The sequence below is a fragment of the Callospermophilus lateralis genome, chromosome 3 (assembly GCF_048772815.1).
Source record: "Callospermophilus lateralis isolate mCalLat2 chromosome 3, mCalLat2.hap1, whole genome shotgun sequence".
Lineage (NCBI taxonomy): Eukaryota > Metazoa > Chordata > Mammalia > Rodentia > Sciuridae > Callospermophilus > Callospermophilus lateralis.
Window position 1 is genome coordinate 192,407,746 of NC_135307.1, and position 14,929 is coordinate 192,422,674.

Sequence of the window (14,929 nt, forward strand, 5' to 3'; positions counted from 1 at the left end):
ACCTGGCCCGCAGGGAGACGAGCTGCAGCAGAGCGGGCCTTAGAGCTGGGGCTCCATGTTTCGCCCGCGGTATTTCATTCTGGCCTCACCGGGCCGCAATACTTGGATTGTCCGTCGCGCCCACAGCTGAGGCACAGAGAGGTGGTGCTCCTTGTCTGGGTCACACAGCCGTGGATGGTAGGGGCAGGATTTGAACCCTCTGGCCCCGTCAGGCTCACATCCTGCTTCCTGAGAGGACGCAGTGCCCCAGGTGGGGCGAGGCTGGGTGGTGGGGTGTTGGCTTGGTGGCATCTCCGGCACCACACAGAAGAGGACTCCTGGGGCCTCCTGGCCTGGAAAAGGGAGCCTGAGGCCTCCACGAGAGTCGGGGGGATCCAGGTGTCTGCGGAGAACCCACAGATGCATCCCAGGAGAAACGCTCTGTGCCCTGGGGTGCGGTCCCTCAGCTGCCCCTCTGACCTGGGGCCCTGCACCCTGGAGCGTCTCCCGCCAGCTCCGAGCCCTTGGTGTCCTCGAAGCCGGGAAGCCGTCCTGGCGCAGGCTGGCGGGGTCTGCTGGCGCTGCCTGTGGGGTGACCATCCCGGCTGGCTGTGGCTGGCCACGGTGTGTGCATGCTGCTCCAGGTCCGCTGGCCTGGACCCTGGCCACTAGGCACACTCTGGGGCTGGGGTCCTTGGGATGCATTTCTGCCTGCCTTTGTCCTTGCCATAGGCTAGGGCCACTCCCAGCCTGTCCCCTGGTCCTCTCAGGTTTCTCCATATGTCTAGTGAGGTCACCCCAGCTGAGACTGGGGTGTCCTTGGGGGCAAACAGGCGGTGTCCCTGGCAGATCAGGTTGCCAGTGTTGGTCTCAGAGTGACTCCAAGGCCTCTTCCTATCTTAAGAAAACCTCCAGGGAGAGATCTATCCTCCCAGGGCTGTGGCCACGGGGTCCAGACAGATGGCTGCTCCCTGGGGCACCCCACGAGGCAGCTGCTGCCTGTTTCTAGGCGCTGCAGTCTGTGGCCCAGCGACTTGCCCATGCAGGGCCGGGCTGGGACTTGCTGCCTGGATTCAAGACCCACTCCGCCTCTCAGTGGCTCTGTGTCTTCGGGTCAGCTCCTTCCTGGGCAGAGCTTCAGTGCCCTGCTTTGTAAAATGGGCAGAGTCGTGAGCGCGCCTCTTTCCAGGAGCTGACTCAGGATTAAAGCTGCAGGGAGCAGCTGGTCCCTGGCCTGCACCCGTGGTCCCCGCTGTTCGGGAGGCTGAGGCAGGAGGATCACTTGAGCCCAGGAGTTTGAGGCTGGCTTGGGGTACACAGTGAGGCCTTCCCTTAACAGAAACTGCACCACTCAGAGAAGTTCCTGGCGCCTGGCGAAGGCCAAGCACGTTAGGGACACTGATGACATCGAGGATGCCGGATGTGCTCTGGTGGCGCCCCCTTCCTGGGCTGCCAACTCCTGAGGCCGCCTCCAGCCTCCCTTCCTCAGCAAACCCACTTTCCTGAGCACCAGCTCTGTGCCAGTCCCAGGCCGCCCTGTGCCAGGGGGGCACGCTGGCTCGTCATTGAGTCTGTGCCAGCAGCCATGTCGGCTGTGGAGGGGTCAGGGGAGGGCCAGTGTGGGGTGGTGGCCGGACTCTCCTTTATGGGGCCCATGGGGAGGCCTCTCAATCTGAGGAGGGGGCAGAGAGTGCATGCTGTGGCTGGGACGGGGGACGGGCGATGGAGGACGGGCTGCGGGCTGTGTCAAGTGCCGGCCGCTTCTGCGAGGAGGCCCTCGACTAGATCCGTGAGCACAGGGCGCTGGGCCTGCGGTGGGCGGTGACTGGCGCCTCTTCTGAGCAGGGCTTCCTCTCTGCCTGGGCACCTGGGTCTGGGCTGGTGTCCCCCAGGGCCATCCTGTGCTCTGGGGATGCTACTGAGTGGCAGCCCTGGCCTCAGCCCACCCGATGCTCGGAGCATGTCCTCCCACGGTGACACTGGGAACCGGCAGAGCCACCCTAGGCTGAGTCCTTGCCCCGGGTGGGGCCGGCGAGGCATCTGGCTGGGGTCCTGGTGTGAACCTGTGGGTCGCCAGCTCACCTTGGGCCTCAGGTGAGGCAGCCGCTGAGGCTGGGGCTCCGGTGCCCCCAGCCTGGCAGGCACCACCAGTCAATCCTGCCGGGTCTTCCCGCTACGTCCCAGGCTCTGGGACCACGGAGACCCGGGGTCAGCGTCCACTGAGCAGCTCTCGGGTCACCTCCTCCCATGGCAGCTGGAGTCGGACAGTCCTGGGGCCAGGTGCAGCCCTGCTGGCTTCTGGCAAGAGCCCTCCCAGGTGGCTCATGTCCTGGGACTCGGATGAGACCAGCCGGCTGGGGGTGAAGTGAATTTACGGTGGCCTTGGCAGGGCCTGTTGGACGCGTGCTGCGTGAACGGCTGACACTGTGGCCCTCTCCAAGGGGTGCTGCTGGAACCCTCCCACTGCGGCTGGACGCGGGCCATTGGCACTAACTAGTCAAGATGATGGTGTCCCTAATCATTAGCCAGCGCGTCATACCTCGAGAAGCTGGCACCCTGCCCAGCAAGGCCCCGCGTCCCCAGGGGGAGCCCACTGTGCGTCCAGGATGCCGGGAGCAGCCGCCCTGCACCAGGAGGGAGGACTCTAGCACCTGAGCCCAGGGGACCCGTCATCAAGCCCTGTGACAGCGAGGACATAAGAAGCAGCCTAAGCGTGTGAGAGTGGTGGCATCACCGTTTTAAGTACCACGCGGTGAGCCCGAGGTCGGTTGCGTTTGGCCTCCCCAGGGACCCCTTCCTGGGCTGACGTGGGGACAGTGGTTTGCCAGGAGGGCCCCAGGAAGGAGCAGGCAGCTGGAAGGTGCTGCCCAGCAGTTTCCGGGGCCACCGGAGCGCCACCCTGCTGGGCCTGGACAGACAGAAGCCTGGGTTCTTCCCAAAGATGGGGAAGGCGGGAGGCCTGCCACCCTCCCAGGGGAGCGGATCCTGGAAGGTCCCGGAGGGCGGGGCCTTGCCGCAGCTTCAGTGTGACAGCTGGACCCTCTGGGCCCCGAGTGGGGCCTGGCACACAGTGGGGCCCAGGAACGGCAGGAGGCGCTGGGCTGTGCCTGATGGGGTCCCTCTGTGGCTCTCGCCCTCCTCGAGCACCTCACCGCCCTGCGCACGGGGGACGCCTGGGGGTGGCAGGGGCGGGCGCCGCCTGGACGCAGGGTGCAGCTGCAGAAGATGCCCCCGCTGTCTTCAGAGGCCCTGGAGCGTCACCCTGGGCCCTGGAGTGCCGTACCCAGGCCGTGCGGGGAGCTGGAGCACCTGCTGGGGGCAGGGTCCCCTCTGCCCAGGGCCTGCTGTCCCCTCTCCTGGGGGCCTGATATCGCAGGGCCGCTGGGCCAGGTGGGCCTGTCCACGGTGCTCGCTGCCGGGCTTGGCGTACACCGTCCCGTGCGGACGAGGCGGGAGGCTCCTTCACCCGAGGGCCGCCCCTTCCCCTGTGTCAGTGGCCCTGGGCAAACCCGGCCAGTGAGGGGTCGCCAGCGCCGGGCAGTGACAGGCGGTGGGTGCGGGTGGGCGCGGGGTTTCTGTCTCCCTTCTCTCGTCGCCGACGTCGGGAGAGGACACTGGGAAGAGGGCAGTGGTCCAGGCAGAGCCTCCCTGGAGACCCCACTTCATCTCCGTCCAGCGTTCAGAGGACGTTTGTACCGCCTGGAAGGTCCCTGTGCCTTGGCCGTGGGGCTGGGCAGAGCCAGCAGGGCCTGCCATTCTTTCAGGTCAGAGCTGCTCCTTGTGCCACCAGCGGCTTCTTTGAAGCTTCTCAGTGGGTGGCCCGAGCCTCCCATTGTCCCAGCACAATGTGGTGGCTGAGCTCCTGTGAGGAAATGGGGACAGGAAGCCCATCTAGGCCAGCCACTCCCTGGTCCTGCAGGACGTCTGCGTCTGCGCACTGGGCAGGTGCTTTGTCCCTGGGCCTGGGACTGGCTTCCTGTGGGCGTCCAGCCCTGTCCAGACATCCTCTAGGAGTTCTGTCCGTCCCCTCCCTTGCTGTCCTTTCGAAGGCCAGCCAGCAGGTGTCGGGGCCTGTCCCGCCAGGCACTTCCCGCTTCCTGTGGTCTCCCAGCCTGCTGGCGCCCCGCCCTCTCCTGGCCCTGGCCCCTGCTCCCCAGCTCTGTCCTGTTACCTGTGAAAGTCCCCGCCGTGTCACGGTGTCACCAGGCTCTCACACCTGGAAAGAGGAGTCTAAGATTCAGAGAAGCCGTGCACTTTCCTGAGGTCCCGCCCAGGAAGGAGGAAGACCCGCGGGTTTCCAAACCTGACCTCTTCCCTTGGAGCCGTGCTCCCTTCTTAAGCTTGGCCTGTCCCTGAGGAGCAGGTGTAGACACTTCCCCTCAGTTTTCTCAGCTGTCAAATGGGAAGGTGATGAGAGCATGAAGGCAGGAGGGCCCCTTTGAGGAGGAGACATTTGAGCAGGGCCTGATGGGTAAGAAGGAGCCTGCTCAGGGTGGATTGCCAAGAGCAGCCTGCTAGCAGGTAAGACATGTGCAAAGGTCCTGAGGCAGGAATAGTAGGTTTGGCTGAAGATTCCTGAAGTGTGGGAGGATGGAGTGCTGGAAGGTGGGGTCAGAGGGCTTGGGGGCCTTATGGCCCTGGAGGGTTTGGATGTCCTCCTGTGGAAGTCGTGGAAGTTTTGAGCTGCGGGTGACAAGATCTGGTTTATGCGTTTAGAAGGATCTGGCTCTGTGTGTGGGCGAGACTCTCGGGAAGGTGAGGGGACCAGGGCAGAGGAGCTTGCGTTAGTCCAGGTGGGGATGCGGTGGCCTGGGCAGGGGGCTGGCTGTGAGGTTGGGAGAGGCGGTGGGCTTTCCCAGGGAAGGCCGGTGGCGTTCGCACAGGGACTGGAAATGGACTTAAAGGAAGGGGCGGGGACGGCGGGGTGTGGCCTCCCTGGCGGCAGGGGGCAGTGACTGGGCGGGGCGCTGGGGGAGGAGGAGGCGGGGTGGGTGGCGGTGCTCCCCGGGTGCCCAGGTGTACCCGGGGAGAGCCACTGGAGGGCCCAGGCTGGGACGTGCACCCCAGGGTGGCAGCCAAAGGTGGACTTCAGCCCTGAGACGCGTGTGCTGGGTGTGGTCACTCTGCCTTGAGCCTGGACGGAGACGCGGAGGCCGCGAGTGGGACCCCAGCAGCTCGTCCTCTCAAGCCTGAGTCTGGGTGGTGGCTGGACTTGCGGTGGCCCGTGGTCATCACCTGCGTGACGGGAAAGGATCCGACAGCTGAATGTGGAGGCCAGCCTCCCTTCTGCCTCCTGCAGCTGCCTCCCTGACCCCAGCTCTGTGGTGGCCTGTCCCCGCCATCTTTCCCAGCACACGCAGGGTCCCTGTCGACAGGCGCGGTGGGATGGGCCCGCTCACGGTGAACCTGCAGCTGGGCTCGGTGACAGGAGGCCCCTGTCCGCTGGGGTGGTCCCCCCTGGGCCCCATGGGCTGTGGCCAGCTGCCAGGCCTGCTCAGCTCACGGTGGCCCGGCGTGGCACAAGTCCTTGGACTCCCTCTCCTGGGTCTCCGTGGGACTGTTGCCTGGTTAACCTGGCCCAGGCCCAGTGCTGAGCTGGGGTGAGCAGGCGGAGGTCGCTGGTGACAGCCTGTTCTCCTTAGGGCCACCTCGACCCCTCCCTCCCCACCTTCAGCCCTCCCCGCTGGCTCTGTCCCACACCCCCCCAGGGCCAGGCCACAGTCACCTCTACATGGCACACGGCACCCCTCTGCCTGGTTCCCTGCTCTGCATCACCCCTGAGACCCTGTTCCCCCAGTAACGGGCAGCTCTCCCCCACACCCTGAGCTGGGAGGCTCAGCTGTAAGGTATCGGGTGGCAGCCGGGTGCCGCGGCACACACCTGGGGTCCCAGAGACTCAGGAGCCCCAGGCAGGAGGATCGCAGGTTTGAGGCCAGCCTCAGCAACGCAGTGAGACCCTGTCTCAAAGCGAAAACCAGAAAGGGCTCGGGGGGTGGGGCACCCTGGGCTCACTCCCCCGGAAAAGGAAAACAGAATAGAGGAACCAGAACACCCGGTGGCCCTGAGCCTCTGCCTCTGACTGCTCCCTCTAGGAGGGGACAGGTGGCAGCTCCCTCAGGTGGGCTTGTGCCTGCTTGTCCCCCGTCCCTCCTTTTAATCATCAGACATTGCGCCTCACGGAGGAGGGAGGCGATTTCTCTGTGCTGAGCCCCAGAACAGTGCTGCACAAGGACCGTGGTCCACCCACACGGGAAGGCGAGGGTGCTCCAGCGAGGGGTGGGTGCTCCAGCGAGGGGTGGGTGTGCCTGCCCGTCGCCGTCCTGTGCACCCTGCTGCTCTCTCCTGGGGGTAGAAGGAGCAGATGCGAGAGTTGCTGTGTGCACACCCCGTGCACCTGGCCCATCCTGCATGCACCTGGCACATCCCCACGTGCACCTGGCCCACCCCCCACGTGCACCCGGCCCATCCTACATGCACCTGTGCACGTGGGGTTCGCAGACTCTGGAGGCCCTGAGAAGCCCCCTGGCCGAGATTAACGGGGGTGGCAGGGGCAGGACGCGGGGGTGGGACATGGGGGCAGCCGGCAGGTCGCGGTGGTAGCAGTGGGGACGCTGGGGCAGTGGCGGGGGACACTTGGGTGGCGGTGGGGACATGGGGTGGGCCGGCTGGGAAAAAGCTTTTCCTGTTTTTGGGTTTGTACTCCTGACTTCTGAGCCGTGCGAATGTGTTAAAGTTTGAGGGTTAAGTTGCTCAGGAAAAAAAGGATGAGACACTAGGAGAGGTGAATTGTCACCCGCCGGGGACTGTGGGTGGCAGTGGGGGGGGAGCTGGCCTGTGTCATTCTCTTGGGTCTCTTCAGGCCCCCAAGGAGGGTGCCGCTGGCGCAGGGTGAGGGGCGTCCCTGGCTCGGGTGTCAGCAGAGCCAGTGTCCCTGCCCTGGACCATTGCCTCGTGGGCCCTGGGGGGTCAGCCCGTCCCTCCTGGGCGCTGACTGTCGCTCTCTCCACAGGCCTTCCTGCACCGCATCCGGCAGAACGCGGCGGACTCCGTGGAGAAGGGGCTCACGGACGAGAACGTCAAGGTGGGACCCCCCCCCCCCCCCCGTGGAGGGCCCTGCTGCTGGCCATGCTGGGAGGGCAGGTCACCTGCTGGCCCTGGCTGGGGGCTCCCCCGCCTTCTCCCATGTCCCTGGAGGACTCCCGGGGCCGTGAGCGGCTGGCTCTGTCCTGCTCCAGTGTGGGACCCTCCCTGGCCCAGTGGCCCCCGTCTCCCAGCTGCCTGGGTCTGGTGCCGGCTCCGACCAGCAGAAAGTCCTTTCCCAAGGGCCCTGGGGGCCCGGCTCCTGCAGCTGCCTCCCGCCCGGGCTGGGCAGCGGGGTCAGGGGCCGGGGAGTGGTCAGGCAGCTCTTCTTGGCAGAGGCTCAGGAGGCTGAGGAGGAGATCAGTGGCCTTCTGTGTGCTGCCGGGCCTCCCGCCGGGCCTGGCTCCGATGTGACCTTGCTCTCTGGGAAGCCGCTGCGCAGTCCTCAGGACTGAAGGGACCGTGGGCATCTGAGGTCCCAGCCACGTGGCCAAGGAAGATGCCCGCCCCTTCCAGGTGTCCCCGCTTGACTGGACAGGGACCTCGATGGCTCTGAGATCACATTGTGCCCAGGAAAGCCGGGGACTGCTGGGGGGAGTGTTGGGGTCCCTCTCCAGGTCCCCCCTTCGCCTGCCCCCTCGGCACGCGCTTGCTGAGCACTGCGGGGGTTGGGTCTGTCTGTGGCACGCTGTGGTGACTTCACATCCACTCAGAGATTGTGGCAGGTCGAGCGTTAAGACCCTTGCTCTCCGTGAGGGTGAACCGCCCTGCAGTGAAGCCCAGGGGTGTGTGCCACCGGCCCAGACGAAGGCAGGAGTGTCCTTGTCCCTCTACACAGTCCTCCCTCTCAGAGTGCACACTGGCTCCTGACGCCATCGGTCGGCGTCGCCTGTCCTTTCGGGTCCAGGTCTTGCCTTCACGTCGCCTGGGAGCTGCCCTTGGTCTGTGTGGGGCTCGTGATTTTTCAGGGCTCTGTAATACTTCACGCAGCCCTCCTCCCGGGTTGGGTGTGCGCACTGTTTGCAGTTGCTGGCTGTCGTGACTGTGCAGGCAGCTTTCGGGTGACGTTTCTCATTTCCTTTGGGTTCACGCTCCAGCCCTTCCTTACAGTCACCAAGGGCCTTAGGAGTGGGGTCAGCCCATGAGCGGAAGCGCTGGAGGGACCCGGCACTGCGGGCTAGGGCTGCCACAGCCACTTCCCGAGACGGGCGCCCCGGGCACCCCCACCATGGGGGTGGGACTCCTCTGCTCCCTGCCGTATCCTCTGGGCCTCTGAGCCCGGCACACAGTAGGTGCTCAGAAAATGCCGGAGGGAGCAAGACTGCTGTGGGTGCTCATTTCCGTGCTGGCGTTTGAGCCGAGGGAGCACCTTGCTTGCTCAGCACTTAAACTGACAAAGACACTTGTGCAGTAAACAGAAGGAAAATGGAATTTGTGAAGTTTAGGTCAGAAAGATCTTTCCTGGTCCTTTCCGGAGACCTCTACAGTTGCCAGTTTATATCACCACCTAAAAAGTCTCTGTTCCCACCAGCATAAATAGGAGGGGCCATTTTTGGTGCTGTTTTACACAAACAGGCCCCTAATGGAACCTGTTGGGCACCTGGATTCCCCTCCCTGTCACACACTTAAAATCTATATGAGGATCCGATGGGATTCTGTGTGTGTATGTATCCACAGGTTCTTTTTCCAGGTGCATAGTATTCCTGCCTGTGGAATGTATCTTACTATAATCTGATTAACTGGTTCCTGCAGGTGGATATTTGTTCCCAATTTTTTGTTAATGCCAGTGAGGCTGCAGCACCGTCACTTGGCTGAGCCCCCAGACTCCCATCTGGGCACCGTGGACACTGGCGCCTGAACGTCTCTGTTCTGTGCCCCACAGTGGCATGCCTGGTCTGTGACTGCAAACACCAGTAGCACTCTCCTCTCTGTCCCACAGTTTGTGACAGCCCAAAACGTCCCCAGTCGTGCCAGATGTCTGTCTCCGGGGGGCAAAAGTCCTCTAGCTAGAGATGACTGAAAGGCTACATTCTACAGTGTGGAATCACTGGGTCAGGTTGCATTTGAACCTCTGGGTGGAGGTGAGGGAGCAGGCGGCCCCACGTGGGGTGTCTGCACGGCAGGTTCCAGTCCCCCAGACCATGTTCCCTCCCTGTGTTGGTGTGGACAGGTGCAGCTCAGTCCTGGGGCTGGCGTGTACTGGCATGTGGGTGTGACGGGCCAGGGTGGCACCCTTGCCCCTGGGGCTTGCTGGCACATGGCGCTGGGGTGCTGGTCCCTCACCTGCAGGCTGGGGGTGAGCTGGCTGACATGACGTGACCGTGATGTGACCATGATGACCATGACGACCTTAGCTCTGGGCCGGTCTCTGCCCATCCACACAGGCTGCCTGCTCGCGCCCACCTTCTCGGGACGGCTGGGCCAGCGGGACAGCTCCTGTCTCCCTGCAGGCTCCGGTGCCCGGAGCGCTGTCTCCTGGGGCGCGTGGCTTGCCCTGGGCCCTGCTGACGCGGGGCCTCTGCTTCCTGGCAGATCCTCTTCTCCAACATCGAGGACATCCTGGAGGTGCACAAGGACTTCCTGGCCGCCCTGGAGTGCTGCCTGCACCCGGAGCCGCAGTCTCAGCACGAGCTCGGCAACGTGTTCCTCAGATTCGTGAGTACCCTGCCCAGTGTGGACCCTGCCCAGTGCGGACCCTGCCCAGTGCGGACCCTGCCCAGCACCCCTGGCTGTGCCCCTGCAGGCCCGTCTGGGAGGTGGGCCGTGGTGGGCTGCCCCTCCCAGGCATAGTGGGCAGCGGGTGGCCCCTCTCTGCTTCCTGAGGGATGTGGCCTCTTGCTGAGTGGCTGTGCCCTGGGGCCCCATGACCAGCCGGCTGAGAGCCCCTCTGCCACAGAGGGACCAGCAGAGGCAGCCAGCGGCCGAGAGCACAGATTGGCCCAGACACACTGGGTCTGAACCAGGCTTGGCCACCCACTGGCCAGGAGGGCACCAGGTGCCTAGTGCTGCTTGGGCCACAGGTCAGAGAGGGTGGGCTGTCCTCCTGGGCACTGTGGGGCTGGGCAGCCGCAGGCTCAGCTCCCCATACCTCCTGTTCTGTGTGCGTGGTGCGTGGCGTGCAGGGCTGGGTCACCTTCTGGGGAAGGCATGAGGGCTCGTCCCTCTGGGGCCAGCAGCCGAGGCTCACGTCCCTGTTCAGTGCTGACCAGCCAGGGACTGTCCAGCACAGGGAGCGAGGGTCCTGCTGCCCAGGCTGGGGGCAGGGAGCAGTCACTTGAGGTGGAGTCACTTGAGGCTGGCCAGCCGGGGTGCTCAGCTGTCCTCCCCGTCACTCCCTGGGACTCCTGGGGAGGGAGGAGGGAGTGCGCGTGGCACCCTGCCCGCCCTGCCCAGACCCCCGTGGAGTCCTGTGAGACCGGTGCTGGCCGAGGGCTGCTCGCCAGCCGTGGCGGTGTGTGGACCCTCCTGGCACCCAGGACGCAGTGCGCGGGGCTGTGGGGTCCAGCAGAGTCCCGCTGCCTGGCCGCAGCCTGGCCCTGCTGCTCCCTGCTCTGTGGCCCTGGAGACTTTGCCTCTCACTGCCTGTGTCCCCCTCTGTCCCCGGGGCGGTAACGCCGCCGTGCAGGTGGTTGAGAGAGGTGGCCAAGGCAGTGTGTCCTCACCCATGCCAGGCTCGGCGTGTCGCGGTGTCCTGTCCCTGGGATCGTGGGGTCTCTGCTCCCTGGAGCCTCTCCTGAGCTTCTCTGGGCGCAGCTGCAGAGTCCCCAGCCGCCGGCTGCTGGGCCACACCCAGGCGCTCGGGATCTCACAGGAGTCCCCAGCCTCAGAGGCCCGTCCTTCCGCCTGACAGGAGGACGGGTGCCCGGGGCTGGGACGGACGCTCGGGGCTGGGATGGACACTCAGGGCCAAGAAGGGGGTCCCTCGGCGCCCCCGGCCTCCTTGCCCCTCTCCTAGGTGAAGTCCCCACACCGTGCAGGGCCCTCCCTGACTGGCCACACTGGCTCCTCACTGTTCTGGAACATTCCAGCCCCTTCCCACGGGGTATCAGGGTGTGAGTGCCCTCGGGCCCCTTCTTTGTCAGCCCTTCCCGCTGCCCTTAAGGTGGGACTCCCAAAGTGCCAAGTGGCTGGGCCAGAGCCCAGGCCACAGGTCCCAGGGACGTGGCTGCGTTTGCCTTCCCCGGGCCCCGGGTTGTTCTTTGGGGATGAGGCAGGTGAGACTCAAGGGGAGGTGAGCTCCGTCCCTGGGAACGGGAAGTGGGTGGCTCTTGCTGTGACACCTGCGGGATCAGAGCCCCAGACCACATCTGCGGGGCCTGGCCACGCCCTCAGCCGGGGGCCTGCGCCCTGCGTTCACGTGCCCACCCAGGGCCTCCTTGACTAACTGGACCCTGGGAGGGAGCCGGCCTCTCGGCCTGGGTCAGTGTTCTCAGTTCTAAACCATATTTTCAATTTAAAATGAGGAGCCCTCGCCCCCTCTTCCCGTGCCTGGGCGGCTGGGTTGAGTCACCGCCTCGGGGTTTTGAAAGCAGCTTGTGGGCTGTTCTGGAAGCTGGAGAGTCACGTGCAGGTGGCCTGGACAGTGGCCCTGGGTGAGGCTGCTCCGGCTCCCACGGCCTCAGCGGATCCGGAGGCCCTGGGACGAGGCCGCAGGTTGTGCCCAGGTGCATCAAGGTTGCGGCCTCCCCACGTGACCGGGCGAGGAACAGGCGTCAGCCTCATGCCATGGCTGTCTGTGGCCTGGAGGGGACTTGGCTGCCACCACCCCACTCTGGGGGGGACGTGCCTCTGCCCTCAAGGGTGGGGGTTGCCTGGAACAGCACAGCAGCCTCCGCAGGGGGCCGTGCCCCAGGCCCCTGCCCCCTCTGCAAGGCCAGCCTCCGGGGGGGAGGGCACGGCTCGGGCTGCCCAGAGAGGAGGGGCCCGGCTCCCAGACCCGCCCGGTGCCAGCCCTGGCCAGGGGGTGGGGAGATGCCCTCACCCCCTTACCCGCCAGCCTGGCCACTAACTCCTGAGTCCATCACGGATGAGTACTGAGCGGCCCTTTCTTTGTGCTGGGTGCTGTGCTGAGTAGGCGGCACATTAGCTCATTGAAACCTCCCAACAGCCCTTAAGGGCAGGTGCTGCAACGACTGTGTCTAGGTGAGGAGACCGAGGCCCGGGAGAGAGGGCCCAGGCCGGGTTCCAGAGCCGCGGGGCCTCGGGGCTGGCTCAGGGCTGAGGCGTCCTGGCTCTGCAGTCGGTTTTCCACGTCTCCTGAGACGCACACCAGGCACCTGCTGGCCACCGGGCCTGTGCCCACTCTGGCCTGGATGAGACAGACTTGTTCTTGGCTGCCAGGAGGCTCACGGGCCGAGAGCTGAGGGCGCATTAACAGGTCATTCAGATGGCCATGCAGATGTGGCCAGGAGAGGCTGACCCCACCTTGAATTAGGAGGCTGGGGTCGGGGTCGCTAGACTTTACAAACACAAACGCAGTTCCCCGAGGCCATGGGGACGTTCAGGGCAACACGGAACATGCCTTCACGCATGGACTGGTCAGTGCGTGGTGCACCCCAGTCAGCACTTACCTGTGAGCCCCTGAGGTTCTGGCTGGCAGGGAGGGCCTTCCTGAGGGAGGAGCGAGGGAGGGAGGCCCTGCAGCGGGGAGCCTGGTGGCTGCGGTGGGCGTCCTGGGGTCAGGTCCCCCAGGGCTTTGTGGCCGAGGCAGGGAGCCCGGGTCTTGTCCCCATGGCAGGACTCCACTGGGCGTCTCCAGCTCAGGAGGAAGTGGCCTCCCCCTGGATGGGCGTGGCAGGCCAAGGAGACCTGCAGAGTGACCCCCGCCCCCGTGACCCCGCCCCCATGACCCTGGCCCCTCCTCCGGGGGGTCCACAGCCCGCTCCTCCCTCCTCGAGCCTCAGACTTGAGTGGCTTGGAGCACATGGTCACCCCCTGAACACTGTGGGCAGCAGCAACCACAGCTGCCATCCTGGTGCCCTCCCTGGGGGACAGCTCCCCTCCCCTGGCTGTCCCCAGCTGGAGGTTGTCCATGTGGCCTTTACACCCCAGACCCACCACCACACCTGGGCACGGAACTGTGTGTCACCTGGAGCCCACGAGGGGCCCTGGGAGAGAGCGGAACAGAGTCCCAAGCAGCACTTCCAGATCCGCAGGGCCCCGGGGGCACCTGGTCAGGCTCCGTGGAAGGACACGGGGTGTGGACCGGCAGGCTTTCGAGGGGCTGTTGTGGTCAGCTGCAGCCAGCTTTCCAGCTCGGGCCCAGCCCTGCCTCTCCGCGGGCTGAGGGACAGTGCCAGGCGCTCGCAGCTCTCTGAGCAGCTGTGGCAGCCGTCACGATCGGGTGCTGCACACGGTCCCTCGGCTCCCTGGGCTCCAGAGTCCACCAGCAACGTTCCAGCCAGCACTGCCCATCGACTGGGGGGACATGTGAGAATAAACAGACTCGTCCCTGCTTGCTGGCCTGGCCCCATCGTGGTACCAGTGGAGGTAGACGGGGAGACTGTCACTTTACTGAACTTGGATCTCGGGTCTGTGAGTTTCACTTCTCCTCTCTTTGAAGATGTACCCGAGTCAGGACTGTCTTCATTTAAACCAAATACACCAACTCGGATAGGTCTAGACAGGAACTTCTTTTGGCAAACACAAATAGAGTGTTCAGGGAGGTGTGCTGGCTTCAGGCATAGCTGCATCCAGGAGCCCACATGACATTTTCAGGACCTGCTTTCTCTCCATCCGTGTGTTGGTTCCGTTCTTGGAGGAGGGCAGTGGTGGTGGGCAGGTGCATGCCTCCCATGGTGACCAAGGTGGTCCTTGGCGGCTCTGGGCTGCTGCTGTCACCTTAGTGGCAACAGTTCAGTCAGAGCTTCTCTTTCCAGTAGTTGCACCAGGGGCCCTGGAGGGTGTCCACTGGCCCAGCCTAGCCACATGGCCGCTGTGGTGAGGACAGGCAGCTCTGAGCGGCTCGGCCTGGTCACATGCTCACCTCTCATGCCTGGGGGAGGTGGGCCAGTCTGGGCAGAAGGTGGAGCTGTCTGGGAGCCACAGGCCTCTCTCAGTTCCTCCTGCTTTCCTGTTTTCACTCATCAAACACCGTGATGCCTGCTCTCTGCCCAGCTCATGGGTCTCCACTGCTGCTCAGCAGGGACCACAGCAGGTGTAGGCCTGCCCCTGGGGGGGGAGATGGACAGATGGACGGTGCACGGCTGAGACGTCAGCATGTGGTCCAGACCCGCAGCCTCCATCTGCCTGCTTCTTCCCTGGCCTCTCCAGGCCTCGCGTCTGCCCAGCCACTTCCTCCGGACTCTGCCTCTCAGAAAGTGCCCAGTCAGCCATCAGAGTCTGCCCGCCCACTGCCCCGCCCACTGCCCCACCCCGCCCACTGCCCTGCCCTGCCCACTGCCCTGCCCTGCCCCACATTGGTTCACTGGAGGATGATGAATTTCCTGAAGTAACACTGGTGACGCTGACACGCAGGATGATGCACCCCAGTCCTTTCTACTCTTTTTTTTTTGTACCAGGGATTGAACTCGGTGGCACTCTGCCACTGAGCCACGTCCCCAGCCCTGTTTTGTGTTTCATTAGAGACAGGGTCTCGCAGAGTTGCTCAGGGCCTCGCTAAATTGCTGAGGCTGGCTTTGAACTTGTGATCCTCCTGCCCCAGCCTCCTGAGCTGCTGGGATGACAGGCGCAGGCCACCGCCCCCAGCCCATTTTTTGCTTTTTTGAGAGTCTTGCTGAGTTGCCAAGGCTGACCTCCAACTCGGGGTTCTCCTGCCTCGAGGCTCATTTGAGGCCAGTGGAAACAGGGACGGTCAGCTTGGGCACCGCGGGTGCCAGCCCCTTCCTGCCCGTGTTATTACAGGGCTTGG

At 64.7% G+C, this 14,929-nt stretch overlaps 1 protein-coding gene across 1 annotated transcript in view; it reads left to right on the plus strand.

Moving 5' to 3' along the window:
• Prex1 (phosphatidylinositol-3,4,5-trisphosphate dependent Rac exchange factor 1) overlaps nt 1-14,929 on the plus strand; it is a 139,051-nt gene that overhangs the window by 47,855 nt on the left and 76,267 nt on the right. Inside the window, exons 2-3 of the mRNA XM_077109198.1 lie at nt 6,989-7,060; nt 9,592-9,714. Coding sequence (XP_076965313.1) covers nt 6,989-7,060; nt 9,592-9,714 — 195 coding nt within the window. The remainder of the gene's footprint in view (nt 1-6,988; nt 7,061-9,591; nt 9,715-14,929) is intronic.